At 43.5% G+C, this 21606-nt stretch overlaps 1 protein-coding gene across 13 annotated transcripts in view; it reads left to right on the forward strand.

The window, feature by feature from the left end:
* Positions 1-21606, forward strand: part of LOC139531723 (histone-lysine N-methyltransferase 2C-like) — a 218524-nt gene that overhangs the window by 56527 nt on the left and 140391 nt on the right. For 12 of the 13 annotated variants that reach the window (XM_071328436.1, XM_071328440.1, XM_071328441.1 and 9 more), the window contains exons 7-10: positions 6513-6675; positions 8970-9138; positions 13495-13609; positions 16602-16792. In XM_071328436.1, the coding sequence (XP_071184537.1) occupies positions 6513-6675; positions 8970-9138; positions 13495-13609; positions 16602-16792 (638 nt within the window). Of the gene's footprint in view, positions 1-6512; positions 6676-8969; positions 9139-13494; positions 13610-16601; positions 16793-21606 lie in introns of those variants that run through there. The other variant, XM_071328447.1, reaches the window with a different exon arrangement.

Genomic DNA, 21606 nt, shown 5'->3' on the forward strand with positions numbered 1-21606 from the left:
TACATCCCTAACTATAACATATTCTGACAAGATAGAACTGCCAAAGGGGGTGGAGTTAGCCTGCAAAGTTCTGTCATACTATCCAGGTCTGTGCCCAAACAATTCGAGCTTCTACTTTTAAAAATCCACCTTTCCAGAAACAAGTTTCACCATTGCCGCTTGATATAGACCCCCTTCAGCCCCCAGTTGTGCCCAGGACACCATATGTGAATTGATCGCCTCCCCATTTATCTTCAGAGCTCGTGCTGCTAGGGGACCTAAACTGGAACATGCTTAACACCCCAGCTATCCTACAATCTAAGCTTGATGCCCTCAATCTCACAAATTATCAAGGAACCTACCAGGTACAACCCTAAATCCGTAACCAATGGCACCCTCATAGATATCATCCTGACCAACTTACCCTCTAAATACACATCTGCTGTCTTCAACCAGGATCTCAGCGATCACTGCCTCATTGCCTGCGTGCGTAATGGGGCAGCGGTCGAATGACCATCCATCATCACTGTCAAACGCTCCCTAAAACACTTCAGCGAGCAGGCCTTTCTAATCGACCTGGCCCGGGTATCCTGGAAGGATATTGACCTCATCCCGTCAGTAGAGGATGCCTGGTTGCTCTTTCAAAGTGCTTTCCTCACCATCTTAAATAAGCATTCAAAAAATGTAGAACTAAGAACAGATATAGCCCTTGGTTCACCCCAGACTTGACTGCCCTCACTACATATTTGTAGCCAAACCCACTGGCTCCAGGTCATCTATAAGTCTTTGCTAGGTAAAGCCCCGCCTTATCTCAGCTCACTGGTCACCATAGCGACACCGTAGCTATTAGCTACTTTTATTTCCCTGACTGATCAAAACGTTTTCTCGTGCCCTCTCTTGCCTCTCTGCAACAGACATATAGTTAGCAATATGTTTGGAACATCAAATTGTAATAAAATCGCAGTATCTAATCTCAATACATATATTGCAATATATATCGTATCGGCACCTAAGTACTGTGATAATATCATATCGTGCTTCTAGTATCTGCTGTGATATCTCTCAGCTGAACTTTGTCATTAACACAATGTAATGTGAGGGTGCAAGGGAGGCCACATTATAGATAATTTACTATTCTAGCTTGTAATTTGCTGTCTTGATATTGGTTGAGGCAAAATAAAACTCTGAACTAATGCAATGACTTCATTGAGGAAGTGGAAATGTTGGACTTGCCCAACTATGTTGACTTATTTGGTGGTGCGCACTCGGAGTTTGTGTTTTTGGGATTGAGCTAGGACAGGGCGATTATACCATATTTTACTTTATACTGGTATTGATGTATGGACCGATTTTAACTTTACCTTCTATAACGGTATTTCAATATTTGCATCATTGCTTGGTATGGCAACTGCTCGGCCTCCGACCGCAAGGCACAACAGAGGGTAGTGCGTACGGCCCAGTACATCTATATCAGGTGGTGTCAGAGGAAGGGCCTAAAAATGGCCAAAGACTCCAGCCACCCTAGTCATAGATTGTCTCTCTGCTACCGCACGGCAAGCGGTACCGGAGTGCCAAGTCTTGGTCCAAAAGTCTTCTAAACAGCTTCTACCCCCAAGCCATAAGACTCCTGAACAGCTATTCAAATGAGTTTATTTTAGTAAAAAGTTAACACTTATTTTTCTTAAAAGTATTGTTGATTAGGGAGTTGTATGTAAGTAAGCATTTCACATTTCGGCGCATGTGACAAATACAATTCGATTTGATTTGACAAGCACTTTCTTGCCATTCACTCTGTAGTCTGTATGGTCAGATAAATGCAGAAAGATGTTGGTGACAACGATGCTGCTTTCTACAAGCGTTCTATAACTTCAATATTAGTTTGTATCTTACCGTCTGCTAACTACTCTCTGCTAATTTGTCTTTTCATAGCAAGTTCCGGTTAAAATGTATTGTTAGCCGCCAATTGCTAGTTAGCTGGCTAGCTAGCTTGCTTCATGTAGTAAGAGTTAGCGCACATGTAGCTAGCTAATACAGCCTGGTACCAGTGCTGGTGTAGGCCTAGATAAGAATGTTTCCAACGATATTTATGAAAATAATTTTAGTTTGACGTGTGATTGAACAGTATCAAATCTAAGTTTATTGATCATGTACACGGTTTTACAGATGTTATTGCAGGTGCAGTGAAATCCTTATAAGGAGCTAGAAACAGGGTAACCGCGTCTCTGTCTGCACCATCATGTCAAAATAATCAGAATGGAGAAAGCCCTATTGAAATCACTTATTTGTGTTGCCGCCCTAGGTTCATGAACTACTCATAAAGCAGGTTTAGAACTTTTATTATTAAAAAAAACATAAAATGCCACCAAATATTCTGAGATTTTGGCCATATATGAGAGAGAGAGAGAGAGAGAGAGAGAGAGAGAGAGAGAGAGAGAGAGAGAGAGAGAGAGAGAGAGAGAGAGAGAGAGAGAGAGAGAGAGAGAGAGAGAGAGAGAGAGAGAGAGAGAGAGAGAGAGAGAGAGAGAGAGAGAGAGAGAGAGAGAGAGAGAGAGAGAGAGAGAGAGAGAGAGAGAGAGAGAGAGAGAGAGAGAGAGAGAGAGAGAGAGAGAGAGAGAGAGAGAGAGAGAGAGAGAGAGAGAGAGAGAGAGAGAGAGAGAGAGAGAGAGAGAGAGAGAGAGAGAGAGAGAGAGAGAGAGAGAGAGAGAGAGAGAGAGAGAGAGAGAGAGAGAGAATTTGAAAAACGTTTTGTTGGTTGTCTGAGGGCAGTTTTGTGTGTGTGTGTGTGAGAGCTCTAGATGGGGCCCTGTTAAAGGTTGTCCCTGGTACTACAGTGAGGCTCATTGGGGTGTAAAGCAGAAAAGGTCACGGCGCTCAGGAGACTGCACCTCTGAAGGTTAACACACACTGTGACACACCACACACTTTTATTCGCACATGTACACTCGGATGCACCGACAGCCTGGCATACAACTTACCCAGCTCTGAAAGTCATACACATTCACACACACTGCTGACGCACACACTACCCACACACACAAGCTATCATCACCTCCATATCAGGATCGTCTGATTGCATTTACATCCTAAATCAGCTAAAAATGTCTAATTTAGCTCTCACTCCTGTGTATATTAGTGAGCCTGTGTGTACAGCGCCTTCAGAAAGTATTCCCAGCCCTTGACTGATTACACATTTTGTTGTTACAGCCTGAATTCAAAATGGATTAAATATATACTTTTTTCTCACTCATCTATATACAATAACCCATAATGACAAATTGAAAACATGTTTTTAGAAATTATTGTACATTTATTGAAATATGTCATTTACATAAGTATTCACACCACTGAGTCAATATGTTGTAGAAGCACCTTTGGCAGCAATTACATCTGAGTGTTTTCTATTTGCCCATTCATTCTTAAAAAATCAGGTCTTGCTATACATTTTCAAGTATAACATTGTAGATTTTACCTTGTGTTTTAGGTTATTGTTCTGCTAAAAGTTGAATTTATCTCCCCAGTGTCTGGTGGAAAGCAGACTGAACCAGGTTTTCCTCTTGGATTTTGCCTGTGCTTCGCTCCATTCCGGGTATTTTTCTCCTGAAAACCCCCCCAGAACTTAACGATTACAAGACTACCCATAACATGATGCAGCCACCACTTTGCTTGAAAATATGGAGAGTGGTACTCAGTAATGTGTTGTACTGGATTTGTCCCAAACAATACTTTGTATTCAGGACAAAAAGTGAATTCCCTTGCCACATTTTTTGCAGTATTACTTTAGTTCATGCTGCATGTTTTGGCATTTTTTTTATTCTGTAAAAATGTATAAAAAAAAAAAATTATGGGGTATTGTGCGTAGGCCAGTGACATTAAAAAAAAATCAGGCTGTAACACAACAAAATGTGGAAAAAATCAGGGTGTGTGAATACTTTCTGAAGGCACTGTATGTGGCTCCCTAGTGGCACAGCGGTCTAAGGCACTGCATCTCAGTGCTAAAGGTGTCACTATAGACCCTGGTTTGATTCCGGGCTGTATCACAACCAGCCGTGATTGGGAGTCCCGTAGGGAGGCGCACAATTGGCCCAGTGTCGTTAGGGTTTGGCCGGGGTAGGCCGTCATTTTAAATAAGAATTTGTTCTTAACTGACTTGCCTAGTTAAATAAATACAAATGTGTTAGCCTGTGTGTGTGACAGAGGCAGCCCATACACTAGTATCTTTGTGTGAGTATCGTATGTAGGCCTATCCTATGGATTATTGTGTGTATCTACACATCGTGTAGGCCTATCTACTGTATGTGTGTGATAGAAACAGCATAGTTTTTCGGCAGAGGCTGTTGGTTGCCCAGTCAGGACTGTCCCACCAGTGGTAACCTGCCCTTCAAGTGTGAGGTGACAACGTTTGGCAGCGAGCCATGAAACCCCCAGGCGTTAGGACATCAGGATAACACTTCAGCCCCTTAGCACCTTAAATGCAGGGCTACGGTGTATCACCTTATCTGCTGTTGAAGTGGACCAGACTGGTCCACTTCATGTCTGACTGACTCATTGGTAAGACGACGCAACACAGGCCAGGTTCTTCTTTCTAAACTATGTGTAGCAGTGTGTGTTGCGTTCTTCTTCAGAATTTTTTATAGGCAATGGGATATTTCATAATTTTCCTAGATATTTAAATGTTAAATCGACAGGTTTCTAAGTGTAACTCACAGTTCTTCTACGCTCTGTGTTTGAAAGGTTGGGGCTATTACCCTTTTCACACTACTGAGTTGACTATCCAAACGGATAATGTGAAATAACATTTCTAAACCAGTATGGTTTGGGTTGGCACAATGGTGTGAAAACTGCTATGTCATACCAGTCTGGTCCAGTTGCCATAAGGCCTTGTTCCATTCTCAGTGGCACTGGACCAGATATCTATCCGTTGCAATTCCTTTCAGGTTTGCTCCATTTGGATGGTAGCCATTTTGGCTCTTTGTAGAGAAGGGAGAGTTTGGTTGGGTTGGCCACTATCCTTCTGCCTTAACGACGCCTCTTTCGGGGGTTGTTGGGAGAAAAGCGTGCTCAAACAATCGGTATGGCGAGATGGAAACTCTCCCTTTTTTATGAAATATTTAAATTTCTGCTTGGTGTTAGGATTAGGAAAGAGAACCCCGAACCACACTGTAATGCGATTACAGCAGTCGTGTTTAATGATTATTTTCAACAAAGCAACGGAGGATTATGGTTTGAAGAGAAGGGGTGACATTATTTTGAAGGGGTTACTTTATTTTCATTACTCCCTATGTAGTTTCTGATGGGTGTAATGAGCATAGAAATAGAATTATGGAACATTGACTTGAATGGGAATGTATGTTCTATTCATTCTATTTCTATGGTAATACATTCTTGTCTGGGTCGTCCCACGCCGGGCTTGGTCCCGTCTGCGACGACATCCCACAGAATATCCTTCCCATTATTTATTTATTTATTTTGTTCATTTTTTTTCATTGAACCTTTATTTAACTAGTCAAGTCAGTTAAGAATAACTTCTTATTTACAATGCCTCAAGGAAGTCGCTGGTGCACGGGCGGTAATTGCCCAACGCTCGGTGTATAAATGTGTTTGCTGGTTGTTGCATGTTGGCCCCCCCGGCCAAGGGTTTCTAGAATGAGGGAAGGAAAGGGAAAAAGAGAGGGAGGGGGAGGGAAAGGGAGCGAGAGCAACATAAAAGTGCTGACTTGAGTCATTTTGACTTCAAGGCCCCATTCTTTCTCTGCTCCTGACGGCTTTCATTATTCAAAGACGAGCTCTCGTTCTCAGGCCGCGGTTTAAATGTCAGTCTATATTCAGGTGCTACTGCCAGGTTCGCTCGCCTTGTACCAGAGCACTTCATTTAAGCAGTCTTTTTTATTTTTACCATAATAGCAATTCTCTACCATTACCGAGGTCGGCTTCAATTTCAACCTGGGTTTTGAATCCAATATGCATTTTGCTTCTTAATTTCAGTGGCGAGGCATGATGAAAACTAATGAGAGATTTTATGTGGAAAAGCAACAATTATTTTTAGACTGGGAGGGGTTAGAGCTGAAATTTGTCAATAACTTGACAATTGTTGTAAGCACGTGTGAATTGATGTTTAAAACACTTTTAGTAAGTGCCAAAACTGAAATCTGGGGTATATGTTTAGTTAGAAGCATTCCATGTAGCGAGTGTAGATCAAGCATAGCGTCTCCAATGACAGTGTCTGACTAAAACTGAACAGCTAAACTGGGGGTCTGTTCAGGAGGATGCAACTATGCAGGATGTTTAGATAGAAATGTATTCTTTGGAACAGATATGATTGTCTGTCAGGTTGACAGGGAATCGTGTCAGGCTCTGTTCTATTTCTATCTGCAATGTTCAGAAGGTTTCATCTAGAAAATAACACTTATTTTTTTCCCTGTAGGGTATTATTGAGTGAAAACCAGGAACATCTAAGAATTGGAACTAGCTTTCTTAATCTCCCTCTCGTTTTCTCTCTCTCGGACTCTGTTTCTGTCTCTGTCTGTGTTTTGCAGTGCTGTGCATACTGTAAGCGCCTTGGAGCATCTATCAAGTGCTGTGAGGAAGGCTGCTGCCGCTCCTACCATTTCCCCTGCGCCGCCGCCTCTGGAACTTTCCAGGACCTGCGCCGACACACTCTCCTCTGCCCAGACCACCTCCAGCTGGCCTCACAAAGATGTGAGTATAGACCCTTTGTCCCACTGGGAGAATGAGGATAGATTTCACTATAGATGTCTAGTAGACAAAAGGCCAACACTAGACACAACACAAGGCTTACGATAAGTGATTTATGCCAACTCATATCTATTCTGATTCTTACTAAAGAACCAATTCTAACTGATTTCACATCTGATATTTCCCTTGGTCACAAGCAGCCATGACATGCTGCAGAATCAGTGTCACATAGGTTTCATGAAATTCACTCCGTCTTGCCAAATCACCCTTTTTTATGTTTTGGCTAGTATGTGAAATTCAAAGTGATGTTACCTTCTCATTGAATAAAATGTCTTTACACATGATGATTCTTGAAAAAATGTGCACCATTTATGTTAACGTAATGGTCCATAAAGTTACTTCCCAGGCCATGTGTTCAGTGAAATGTTCCTTTTGGAGTATGTTGTCCTTTTAAATATAGTGCCTCCCTGAACTGTCCCTTTAATATTATGTCCCCTCCATGAACTGTCCCTTAAACTCTATCAGTACCGAGATCCCAGCAAAAATTAGATGTTATTTATCTGCATGTCCAGTCCTTATATTTAGCCTCACAATGAAGTGTTTTACCATTTTCCTTTCAGGACAACCAGGGCTACAAGTAGACCACAATTTGACATAAACAGTTGATTTCATGAGTGTTATTGACAAATGTCAATAAATAAATAACTGTCCGCCAAAGCAAAAACCTGATAAAAGTAAATGTCATTGAATGCTGTAAGTGCAGATTTTTTTTACTCACTGGGAAATGAATATCAAATCAAATGTATTTATATAGCCCTTCTTACATCAGCTGATATCTCAAAGTGCTGTACAGAAACCTAGCCTAAAACCCCAAACAGCAAGCAATGCAGGTGTAGAAGCACGGTGGCTAGGAAAAACTCCCTAGAAAGGCCAAAACCTAGGAAGAAACCTAGAGAGGAACCAGGCTATGAGGGGTGGCCAGTCCTCTTCTGGCTGTGCCGGGTGGAGATTATAACAGAACATGGCCAAGATGTTCAAATTTTCATAAATGACCAGCATGGTCAAATAATAATAAGCACAGTAGTTGTCGAGGGTGCAGCACCTCAGGAGTACATATCAGTTGGCTTTTCATAGCCGATCATTAAGAGTATCTCTACCGCTACTGCGGTCTCTAGAGAGTTGAAAACAGCAGGTCTGGGACAGGTAGCACGTCCGGTGAACAGGTCAGGGTTCCATAGCCGCAGGCAGAACAGTTGAAACTGGAGCAGCAGCACGGCCAGGTGGACTGGGGATGAAGGAGTCATCATGCCAGGTAGTCCTGAGGCATGGTCCTAGGGCTCAGGTCCTCCGAGAGAGAGAGAGAGAGAGAAAGAAAGAGAGAAAGAGAGTATTAGAGAGAGCATACTTAAATTCACACAGGACACCGGATAAGACAGGAGAAGTACTCCAGATATAACAAACTGACCCTAGCCCCCCGACACAAACTACTGCAGCATAAATACTGGATGCTGAGACAGGAGGGGTCAGGAGACACTGTGGCCCCATCCGATGATACCCCCGGACAGGGCCATACAGGAAGGATATAACCCCACCTACTTTGCCAAAGCACAGCCCCCACACCACTAGAGGGATATCTTCAACCACCAACTTACCATCCTGAGACAAGGCCAACTAATCACTAACAAATGTGCGGAGTTTGGCGATTGTGACAGAAACTGTGTGATCTTATTACAGTATTATAGACACTACGTCCTGGGATTTCCTATGATCTTCTATGTAGATGCGCCCCTTACAATATTATAGACACTACGTCCTGGGATTTCCTATGCTCTTCTATGTAGATGAGCCCCTTACAATATTATAGACACTACGTCCTGGGATTTCTTATGATCTTCTATGTAGAAGAATACCTTACAATATTATAGACACTACGTCCTGGGATTTCCTATGATCTTCTATGTAGAAGAACCCCTTACCTTCAACCGACTCGTGTAGCCTGTGAGCGTCATAGAGTAAAACATGTAACGTGTGTGTTCGTGAGAGTAGCTTTTAATAGTTTGTAACTCAAATCATTCAGACTCTACAGACGTTTTTGTAAAAAGACCAGGGCCCCTTCGGGATCTGCCCTTGTCTCACAAACACCTCTAGCTCAGCCCACGTTAATCACACAGACGGATGCAGAAGAAATTGACGAATCCAATGGTACAACCCAGAAGTCTGTAGCTCAAACACACAATGTTTAAAAGGGGTTACGGTGAGACTCATTGGGTTAATATGATTTTCCTCCTTACCTACAGGTAAAGAGGTGAAGTGCTTGTTGTGTGGCAGTGCTGGGGACCTGCAGGACCTGCTCTTCTGCAGCTCGTGTGGGCAGCACTACCACGGGGCTTGTCTGGACGTGAGTGTCACCCCCCTGAAGAGGGCCGGGTGGCAGTGCCCCGAGTGCAAAGTCTGTCTGACCTGCAGGTAATGGCTGTGTGCCCTAGTAGCCATTTGCGCTAGTTAGCTGTGTGCGCTATTAACCATTGCGCTAGTAGCCATCATGTGGTGTTGTCACGTAGTTGACTGACAATGGCAAAGTTATTTAGACAATTACCTAAGTTGACTGAGTTGACACAAAATGGACCCCATTCCTAACTTTGTCACTCCCCTGAGCCATAGTCCACTCAGCATTCATCCTCATCCCGAGTGGAAAAACTCCACTGACTTATGTGATTTCTATCAGGGATAGCTATGAACTAATAGGAAAACATGTCTGGTCCTGCACCCAGCTGAATATAGACAGCCCACAGTTTTTTTTGTTCTTCAAAGAAACCGAAAGAAGAGAATTGAGCCATTTGGGAGATGGTGTTGAGGAGTCAGTTTCGATCTTGTTGGAGTTTTCTGAAGGGTCTATAGGAAGATAAAAGGGGATAGAGTCTTATTTTTTTGCATGTGGAATTAATAACAAGCGTATTTTGCAGGAGCATGGGAGCATTAAAAGAAAAGATAAGAGAGCTGGTGAGATTTGTGTGCATACTGTGTTGGATCAGCCCCAAGGTCCCTACACATACAACCAGCCAAGCAAAGTCAAGTCCTTCGCAGGGCAGTCTGCTTTAATGTAAAGTGTTTTTCTTTGTGGAAGGGGGTGTGTTGTGGGTGTGTGTGTGTGTGTGTGTTGTGGTGGGTGTGTTGTAGAGCTATGTGTGTGTGTGTGTGTGTGGTCTCTGTAGTGTGTGTGTGTGTGTAGTGGTATATGCTTGTGAGGAGTCACATTTTGGGGGAGTATAGTAAAGAATAGATTGAAAGATGGGGATGACTAAATCTGAGAGATGATGAGTCAAAGTGCTCCAGGAGTGGAGAGTTGAAGCCAGCAAATGAAGTAATTGGAAACCAAAAGAGCATGAACTATTGGTGTGTCTCTTTTGAAGGACTGCTTTTTAAGATTTTGAAGAGTTTGCTTAACTCTGAATGTGTTCATTTCATGGAAGTGAGCTCCCCTACTAAAACCATGTTTTTGGTAGCGTAATGATTAGCACGCTAGCCTCTGGGGAGTGAAGTGTTGTTGATTTGAGATGGAATCCCGTGTGGGACATGCAGGTTTATTTCCATTGCATTGGCTTGTCGTGGGCTGTCAATCAAATCACATTTTATTAGTCACATGCGCCGAATACAACAGTGAAATGCTTACTTACAAGCCCCTAACCAACAATGCAATGTAAAAAATAAAATAAGAATACCTAATAATAGTAACAAGTTATTAAAGAGCAGCAGTAAAATAACAATAGCGAGACTATATACTGGGGGGCTGCTGGTACAGAGTCAATGTGCGGGGGCACTGGTTAGTTGAGGTAATATGTACATGTAGGTAGAGTTATTAAAGTGACTATTCATAGATGATAACAACAGAGCAGCAGCGGTGGAAAAGAGGAAGGGGGGGATGCAAATAGTCTGGGTGGCCATTTGATTAGATGTTCAGGAGTCTTATGGCTTGGGGGTAGAAGCTGTTTAGAAGCCTCTTGGACCAAGACTTGGCGCTCCGGTACCGCTTGCCGTGCGGTAGCAGAGAGAACAGTCTATGACTGGGGTGGCTGGAGTCTTTGACAATTTTTAGGGCCTTCCTCTGACACTGCCTGATATAGAGGTCCTGGATGGCAGGATGCTTGGCCCCAGGGATGTACTGGGCCGTTCGCATTACCCTCTGTAGTGACTTGCGGTCGGAGGCCGAGCAGTTGCCATACCAGGCAGTGATGCAACCAGTCAGGGGATGCTCTCGATGGTGCAGCTGTAGAACCTTTTGGGGATCTGAGGACCCATGCCAAATCTTTTCAGTCTCCTGTCCTCCTCGACTGTCTTGGTGTGCTTAAACCAAGGAACTTGAAGCTCTCAATCTGCTCCACTGCAGCCCCGTTGATGAGAATGGGGGCGTGCTCGGTCCTCTTTTTCCTGTAGTCCACAATCATCTCCTTTTGTCTTGAGCACGTTGAGGGAGAGGTTGCTGTCCTGGCACCACACGGCCAGGTCTCTGACCTCCCTATAGGCTGTCTTGTTGTTGTAGGTGATCATACCTACCACTCATCGGCAAACTTAATGATGGTGTTGGAGTTGTGCCTGGCAGTGCAGTCATGAGTGAACAGGGAGTACAGGAGGGGACTGAGCACGCACCCCTGAGTGGCCCCTGTGTTGATGATTGTGACGGATGTGTTGTTACCTACCCTTACCACCTGGGGGCGGCCCGTCAGGAAGTCCAGGATCCAGTTGCGGTGGGCGGTGTTTAGTCCCAGGGTCCTTAGCTTATTGATGAGCTTTGAGGGCACTATGGTGTTGAACGCTGAGCTGTAGTCAATGAATAGAGCTTGCACTCCAATCATGGGCAGAATGTAACGGAAGCTCTTGGTCCAAGGCACTGCATCTCAGTGCTAGAGGCGTCACTACAGACCCTGGTTCGGTTCCAGGCTGGATCACAACCTGCCGTGATTGGGAGTCCCATAGGGCAGCGCACAATAGGCCCAGCGTCGTCTGGGTTTGGCCGGGGTAGGCCGTCATTGTAAATAAGAATTTGTTCTTAACTGACTTGCCTAGTTAAATATAGGTTAAATATAACATTTTTTTAGGGAGATCGCATTTGAGATTGTGGGCATTGAATGCCTGCTGCCTATATGTACTACTAGGATAAGAGGCCTACTGTAAAGCCTCTATGCAGGGATAAGAGGCCTACTGTAAAGCCTGTATGCAGGGATAAGAGGCCTACTGTAAAGCCTGTATGCAGGGATAAGAGGCCTACTGTAAAGCCTGTATGCAGGGATAAGAGACCTACTGTAAAGCCTGTATGCAGGGATAAGAGGCCTACTGTAAAGCCTGTATGCAGGGATAAGAGGCCTACTGTAAAGCCTGTATGTAGGGATAAGAGGCCTACTGTAAAGCCTCTATGTAGGGATAAGAGGCCTACTGTAAAGCCTGCACCATGGTGCTGAGCTGAGATAAGCTTACAAGGGAGAGAGTTGGAAAAGCTTAGTGAAAATATAGTGCAGTTTTAATAACAGATGGGGAGCTGGGGAATTGGTGGGGGGAGAGGGATGGGGGCCAGGGGGTGTTGGTTAGGCAGCAGCAGCACTCAGAGTGATATAGGGACGTGTGTGTGTATGTGCGTGACTCCACTGCACAGCTGTAAATATCAGATGACGTTCTCATTCAGGTTGGATTCTTGTCATCTGAAATACAGGCTACTGGGATTTGATAGATTTCTGGGCTCGAGCCTCTTCACTAATACCATAACCCCCCACCGCACACACACACACACACACACACACCATAAATCTTACATTTAGGTCCCTTGATTTATTCTTTGAACAACATTCATGCATCCAAAATCTGCCACGGAGGGACGGTTCTCGATGGCGGGTGCCGTTTAATGGTGCGTTTGATTGGCTGGACTAATTTAGAATCTTGAAGTTCAGGGAATTGGATTCTATGAAGGAAACGTGTTCTTTTCTCGTTCCTATAACAACTTATGTGTCCCAGGTAATGGAAAAGACGTCATGTTCACAACGTGGTGTGTGAGATCATTTGTGTGTTTATAAAATGTATTGCATTGAACATAATCAGTGAGGGTTTTTTACCCCACACTGACAAACCAAATTTGAGTTCTCAACTGTCTGGCTTTCTTTTATTCCTTGTTTTTTATTTGACCTTTATTTATACAGGTTTTTTCTCATTGAGATAATATCTCTTTTCCAAGAGAGACCTGGTCCAATAGCAGCAGGGGGAACAACGTTTCAAACAAAACAACTTACATACACTAACACAACATTAAACAAAACTTTAAACACACATACAGTACAACAATTACATATTACATTAAAGACACAAACATCTTGACTAAAAACAGCTGGCCTAAAAACAATTACACTCTTCTATGATATATACATCGATCAAGTGTTTAAACTCCACCAACGAAACTAGATCATCACATTTTAAAATGTTTTCCACCTCTCCCTCCTTGTACTTTATTGATAAATTAATGTAGTTCGTCTTATTCCTAAACTCTGAATCAGCCAGCGATAAAGAACCTATAGACACTGAGACCCTGGAGGACCAGACTCAATGATCCCTCTCCTGAACCACACAGATAAAAACCAAAGTGACAGTTGAAAATGGTTAGGGTGTCTGTCTTTGCGGTTGGGAAACATAAACCCTAGTGCTGTCCATACTACAGTACTCCCATGCCGTTTTTCTCTCTAGTCTAGGTTGTGTGTGTGTGTGTTACATTGGGTGTGTGTAATTTTGTGTGTGTCGTATATTATTGTGTGTGTGTGTGTAATATTTCTCCCGTGTGTGTTGCAGGAACCCGGGGGAGGACAGCAAGATGCTGGTCTGTGACATGTGCGATAAAGGCTATCACACCTTTTGTCTCCAGCCTACCATGAAATCCATCCCCACCAACGGCTGGCGGTGCAAGGTAAGAAACACTCCAAACACTTTATACAACACAGGGAATACCGTCGGGCCGAGACAGGAGAGTATGCATGAGGTATAAAGTGCTGTCAATTTACCCCACGGGGGAAATGCTCTGAAGGAACGTGAGTGAAGCTCATGTCTTTTTGAAGCAAGTCTCCCTGCACCGTTTCATCCTTCCCCCGGCCTCTTTCTCTTTTCTGCTCCTCACTCTGTCTCTCACTCTTGTTATTTTCCCCCTCTCCCTCCGTCTCTCAATTGCCTCCTAAGACTCTTCCGTCTGTTTTACCGTACCCCCTATCCTCTCATTCTTCTACCTCCCTCTCTCTCTCTTTTTCTGTCTCTCTCCACCCCTCCACTGTCCCCTAAGAGTCTCCCAGCTGTTTTTATCCAGCAGTTGAAAATAGCTTTTGGGGCTTTTAGTGCCTTTTTGTAGTGGCTTTTTGTGCCGCAGGAGGTGGGGGGGAGATACAAACCTCAAACATGGGCAGTAAAGTTTGTTTCCCCCAGCTTTGCTGTGGGTTGCAGTGGGGGCACGCAAGCACCCAAGCTTTCATCTCCACTATTGAGCTCTGTATTAAGTCATAAAAGGGAGATTCTGGGCTTAGTGTGGTTGCTAAAATGGAGGGAGGAAAAAACTGTAGATACATAAGAGTAGAGTGCCATAAGCTGAGATGGCCCCCAACCTTTTTACCGTACTGTAAAGGGGAACAGTATTTCTTATTGCATTCTGGAAGACTCAGGACTTGTGAGGATTTCTTTGTTTCAATCTTTTATCTTTCAAACCACAATGTTTGTTTTCATTCACCCATTTTACTTAGTTACTGTGTGGTACAAAGGGGAGAAGTCTAAAATGTCTTCCCAAGACCCGCAATGCTGCTGTTTTGTTTCCACATTTTACTGGAGCAGAGATTCATCATGTTGCGCCATTTTAAAGGGAAAATCCACTCAAGAAAAACAATTGTCAAAAAAATATATACAGTACCAGTCAAAAGTTTGGACACACCTACTCATTCCAGGGTTTTTATTTATTTTTTACTATTTTCTACATTGTAGAATAATAGTGAAGACATCAAAACTATGAAATAACATGTGTTAAACAAATCAAAAGATATTTGAGATTCTTCAAAGTAGCCACCCTTTGCATTGATGACAGCTTTGCACACTCTTGGCATTTATATATATTTTTATTAGTCCACTGTTGATACAGTCCCAAAATGCTTTGCATGTCAGCAGTCACGGTTTCAAGTTATTGGAATTTCAAGAAGCAAAGTGTCACCGGCCACATCATGATGATGCAAAACATTTTGGGACTTTATCAGCAGTGGATTAATGAAAAAAATACAAAATTATAGATTTTGAGTGTATTTTCCCTTTAAAATTTGATTGTAAGAATGCTGCCTCATTTCACTGCAAAGGCATTGCCTTAGGTCCATAGACATCCATCATTTGGACCCTTATTGAGATACTGCCAATTGAAACCCACCATTCTCATTGACATCCGCACTGGGGTGAATTTACAAGTCTCACAAGTCTCACTGTCTGTGGAGGCAGGAGATTGAGACGTAATCTGAGCTAATCCATTTCACATCCGCCCCTTCACCCTGCCAGCACCCATACGCACAGGGGTGAGAAGAGACGGTGATAGGGAATGGAGGAGTGACATGACGAGGTGAGGATAAATTGAGGGGGGAAGGTTGGGGGACAGAGGGAGGGATGAGTAAGAGTGTTGCAAAACGGAGGGATCGACTGGGAGTGGAAAGGAAGGTTGAAACAATGGAGGGATGAAGAGAATGGCAGAAGATGGATAGAGATACCTCTCTGATCCCATTCCTCTGATCATCAGCTGGCCATCAGCTCTACCTCTGTCTCTCTCTTTCTCTCTGCCTCTCTGTTTGTTATTAATCCCTGTCTGTCTCACGGTTACAGCACACTGTACTGCCAAGACAAATGTAGCTATCCGAGGCCTGCTAGCGTACACACACACACACACACACACACACACACACACACACACACACACACACACACACACACACACACACACACACACACACACACACACACACACACACCTCCTCTCCCCCATCTTATCCCCATCTCCTCCCGAATCCCAGTCAGGCACTAATTTTCTCCAAGATAGACATTGGGTGACTATCTCTACCTCCTTCCTTTCTTCCCCTGGCCCACAGGCGGGGCCTGACCAACAGCGATAGTATTCACCAATTCTCTCCCCCCCGCTGTTGGACATGAGCTGGCCACTGGAGCCAAGCCATAGGGGTGGTTTGTCACTAATAGGCCAGGGGACTTTAGAAGGGGAGGGTATGTGTGTGGTAGGTTTGGGGGTTGTGCAGAGAAGCTTTAGAATGAGCTTGTTCTTCCTCACCCCTGAAAGCTCGGAATACCGCTGATCCTTTCGAACGCTAATCAATGAGCCTGAAATGGTACTTTTGAAGGTGTATTGTAATTTCCAGCTGGCTGCTCCGTAGGCTCATTGCAAAGGAGGTTGGGGAAATGTATGTTCATTATTATCATTGCGTAATCTAATACAGTGATCACGTGTTTGAAATGGCTGTCATAAAGATGTTTAAAAAAAAAAAAAAAAGTTTTAATGACTGACATTACAAATTGTAAATGGCAACCAGTTTAATCCTCTGTTTGGACATTTTCAACCAACACTCTAATAGAACAGTTTCATGCTTCATAACAAAGTGAGGTCAGTTGGCAAAAGTTTGAAGGAGGTTGGCAGAAATAAACACACTACTTTCTATGGTATGCATGGTTAATCTGCTGCTGTGTAGCTATGCATTCTGTAGCCACTGGGTGTTGTTGAAATGTTTTTTTTCAAATGTATTTTCGCATGTTGTAGTTTTGTCACTCTAAACTTTTGGTTGTTGACCATGGAAATCTAAATATTGAATTGTTCTGGAATACAATGAATCCATATGTAGAGTGTAACTAACGTGTCATGTCTCTGTCCTACCCTCTGTCTCCAGAACTGTCGGGTGTGTTCTTTGTGTGGGGTCAGGCAGGCGGGCCAGTGGGCCCACAACATCACACTGTGCGAGGGTTGCCACGGGCAACCAGAGGAACCCGCCCCCGTCCTGCCATGCCCACTGTGTGTGAGGGACCAGGGCCGCGGGGATGCCCCTAAGGACCTCCTCCTCACCTGCCACACATGCAAGAGGTATGCCTCATTCTGTCGCCGTGGTTACTGTCGATTTACAGTAAATTCGGAAAGTATTCAGACCCCTTAACTTCCACATTTTGTTACGTTATAGCGTTACTCCCCCGCCCTGCTGATGGATGCCGTGCCTCATTCTGTCGCCGTGGTTACTTAAGCAATAAGGCACGAAGGGGTTTGGTTTATGGCCAATACACTACTGCGAAGGGCTGTTCTTACGTGCAACGCAAGGCAGAGTGCCTGGATACAGCCCTTAGCCGTGGTATATATACCACAAACCCCCAAGGTGCCTTATTGCTATTATAAACTGGTTAATGTAATTAGAGCAATAAAAATACATGTTTTGTCATACCTGTGGTATACGGTCTGATTTACCACGGCTGTCAACCAATCTGCATTCAGGGCTTGAACCACCCAGTTTATAATGTTGATTATGTTATGGTCCCCCACACTGCTGATGGATGCTGTGCAAGACAATGAGCTGATACACAGTAGAGCTACAATATTTATTTAGTATGTGACTAGCCTGTTCCCAAATCTGTTAGTGCTGTGGTCATTGTCATGTTATGACATGAGGGGTCCTACAGCACAAATCTGGGACCAGGCTTATATGTATGTCTGTGGTAGGGATGGGCACGGTTATTTGAAAATCCGAACACATGTTAATATTGAAATATTTGCAAGAGTATTAATTTTCAAAGAAAATAAATCAGGCCTATATTAACAATGAAAAGGCTTTGTCTAAATGTAATTATCTTTGTGACATTGCTACACACAAGGATATACTATGACATTTGGAATTCTTAATTCAATAAAACTGTAGTTATGACGTGTGCACCCATAAAAAGACATATCATAGTCTACACGGGTTTCTCACGTTTGATGTTATAGTTGGCCATAGAGTTGCAAGCAAGCCACACCCAAGTCGCGCATGCTGGGCAGCATACCAGTTCCCAAGTTTAAGCCTAAGTTTTTATATACATCTATTTCGACTATCCGGAAATCTGAAAACATGGTATGATATTATTTGAATAGTGAAATGATTTGAAATGCCCATCCTTAGTCAGTGGTGTGTACTGTATCTGCCACATGGGGCCTCTTTCAGTGTATCATCTGTCTCGTTACGTGTGATTGAGCTATTTATTGACTAACGATGTGGATTTGACACCCCGCTGTCGGCGTCATATAATGAATTGGATTATAATGTGGTTTACAGCTGGAGACTGTCACACCGCCAAAGAGTTAGCTAATATCTCAGATGGATTATAACTGAATTGGTTTACAAGCTTTACAGATCGGAAAACTTAGCATTACAGAGTTGTAGCCCAGTAGGTTAGTTTAGTTTGTTTTACAGCTTACAAATGGTCAATACCAAAGGTCATCTCCAGTTCACCAACTGGCCCAGCGCTCCAGCCAATCCCGGTCACTTAAAACAATTAATCGTTAGTTTACTGGCTACGTGAGCCTCTATACCAACTACTATTATTAACCAATCACTGAGCTGGATTTGGCAGCTCTGCTGAGAGCTAAGGTTTTTCCACAACAGAGCGATTGTTGCCCCCTGCGACCACTGGAAGGTCGTTACGGCAATCTAGAGCTCATGCAGTTGGCGGCATAGTGATGCCTTTGTGATGAGGGGTCGGGAAAGTAAAGACCACTATGGCGAATGGATTGGTTTATCCAAGGTCCAGCAAGTTGCCTGAGGGTCAGCCATATCGTTCACCGTAGAGGACACTTCCTGGCATCCAGGGAAGTAAATAGGAGCTGCAAACCCAAATCAACCCCTAGACCCTTCAAACTCAAGTCTGGACCTCGGAGCCAGTTCCACTTTATTTTTTTCATTGTTCTTCTCTAATCAGGGACTGATTTAGACCTGGGACAACAGGTGTGTATACTTTCAGTTGAGCGTACTAGCTCTTCGTGTGTCTACCGGAAGTTGATGCTTTTGCTATGCAACCTCTTGTTAGATAGTTAGCATAACACATTTCTAGTTAGACATTTTACGACTTCGGGTGTGTTCTTAAATTCAATCTGGAGTGCCAGAGTGCGCTCGTAAATTCAGAGCATTGTCAGTTTGTACATTCAGAGCGTTTCGCTTTCGGAGTGCACACTGGATGCTCGGGCCGTGGAGTACGGTTGATGTGAGCGTTCTGACCTTACAACTGCAGTCAAGCAACCAAGCTAACTTTGGCTAGCTTGCTAGCTACTTACACACACAAATGAGACCACTCTGACCATTTTACTCGCCCTAGCAGAGCTGGTTAGGCAGTTTTCATGTTATCCAGAGCGTTGGTGACTAACTGTGCTGTTGACAACAACTTAATTACGCTTTTTTGCAAACGTTTACTGACACCGGCTATATTCAACGGGTGTTGAATGCTCGTAAATTCATTATTCTGCACTCTGGTACACTCAGAGGAGAGTCCTCTGAAATCGTGGTAGATAGCCAGAGAGAATTTACGAAAGCACCCGAATGTCCGTTGAGAACACACAACGACTATACCAGATAAGAATGACAGGAATAATCAAGTCAATAAACGTTGGGTAGTTAGTTAGTTAGCCTATAGTTAATATACTGGCAAGTTTGATGTAAGTAGCCAACTAACGTTAGGTAGCTAGCTAACAACATATCGGTACATACTGCTGTAATGATACGCTATGTAGTTCGTAAGGACAGCATGGCTAACAAATTGTCAGCCAATAGGATGTGTTGGGTAACTTATTTTAAGTCATTTATTTCATTGTTCAACATTTGTCATAATTAGTTAAAGCAATGAATTTGTATCTGCTCTCGTGGTACTTCGACTGCATATTTTCCTCCATTTTCTTCAAATCTGGAAACGATGTGAAGCTATGCCCATTTCCTGAATTGCATTATGGGCCCCAAATTACGGAAATAGTGTCCTCTGCGTCTATACTTCATATTTTCGCGAATTTAGTTTGACATCTGGGAACTTTTGGCATACTAACTATATCCATACTACTAATCATACTACTCAATTTACTTCACAAATAGACTGGTTAGTATGAGTATTCGAACACAACTCAGCTCCCGGGGAGGGCTGAAATGGCCATCCTCTGAGGCCCCTCATATGTACTTCTAAGCATACTCACATTGCTGAGTGGGGCTCACAGTGTGTCCAAACCTTTGACTGGTACTATTATTTATTATATATTATTTTATTGTGTAATATATATATATATATATATTTATTTATTTAAAAACTCAGCAGAAAAAGAAACGCCCTGCGTTTATTTTCAGCAAACTTAACATTTGTAAATATTTGTATGAACATAAGATTCAACAACAGACATAAACTGAACAAGTTCCACAGACATGTGACTTACAGAAATGGAATAATGTGTCATTGAACAAAGGGGGGTCATAATCAAAAGTAACAGTCAGAATCTGGTGTGGCATCTCCTCCTCATGGACTGCACCAGATTTGCCAGTTCTTGCTGTGAGATGTTACCCCACTCTTCCACCAAGGCATCTGCAAGTTCCCGGACATTTCTGGGGGGAATGGCCCTAGCCCTCACCCTCCGATCCAACAGGACCCAGACATGCTCAATGGGATTGAGATCCGGGCTCTTCACTGGCCATGGCAGAACACTGACAGTCCTGTCTTGCTGGAAATCACGCACAGAACGAGCAGTATGGCTGGTGACATTGTCATGCTGGAGGGTCATACTCCTTTGGCCGCCTTTCCTTTCCTTTTCTCTGCTGCCAATAACTGGAATGAATTGTAAAAATTGCTGAAGTAGGAGACTTATATCTCCCTCACTTACTTTAAGCATCAGCTGTCAGAGCAGCTTACCGATCGCTGCAGCTGTACAGAGCTCATCTGTAAATAGCCCATCCAACTACCTACCTCATCCCCATATTGTTTTCATTTACCTTTTTGCTCTTTTGCACACCAGTATTTCTACTTGCACATCATGATCTGCACATCTATCACTCCAGTGTTAATTTGCTAAATTGTAATTACTTCACTACTATGGCCTATTTGTTGCCTTACCTCCTTACTCCATTTGCACACACTGTATATAGATTTTTCTATTGTTATTGACTGTACTTTTGTCTATCCCATGTGTAACTCTGTGTTGTTTTTTGTTGCACTGCTTTGCTTTATCTTGGCCAGGTTGCAGTTGTAAATGAGAACATGTTCTCAACTGGCCTACCTGGTTAACTTCTTATAAAAAATACCAAAGAACGCGCTCTCTTTCACGCGCTTGGAAACACTACAGCCAAAATGGGAGCCACCTAGAAAAACTACAATTTCTGGCTAATTTTTCCAAAAACCAGCCTGAAACTCTTTCTAAAGACTGTTGACATCTAGTGGAAGCCCTAGGAACTACAATCTGGGAGGACTTGGCCTTATAATAAAAGTGATAGCCATTGAAAATAGTGGTAGGCTGAAATTCTTTTTGGGATGGTTTGTCCTCGGGGTTTCGCCTGCCATATCAGTTCTGTTATACTCACAGACATAATTTAACAGTTTTAGAAACTTTAGAGTGTTCTCTATCCAAATCTACCATATGCATATCCTAGCTTCTGGGTCTGAGTAACAGGCAGTTTACTTTGGGCACGCTTTTCATCCAGACGTCAAAATACTGCCCCCTACTGCCCCCTGCCCCCTAATCCGACCATCACCCCTTGGTGAGACAAAACCGCGAATCGTCAGAGAAGAGCACTTTCTAGCAGTCCTGTCTGGTCCAGCGGCGATGGGTTTGTGCACATAGGCAACGTTGCTGGCAGTGATGTTTGCTGAGGACCTGCCTTACAACAGACCTACAAGCCCTCAGTCCAGCCTCTC

This window comes from Salvelinus alpinus, chromosome 10, assembly GCF_045679555.1.
Source record: "Salvelinus alpinus chromosome 10, SLU_Salpinus.1, whole genome shotgun sequence".
Taxonomy (NCBI): domain Eukaryota; kingdom Metazoa; phylum Chordata; class Actinopteri; order Salmoniformes; family Salmonidae; genus Salvelinus; species Salvelinus alpinus.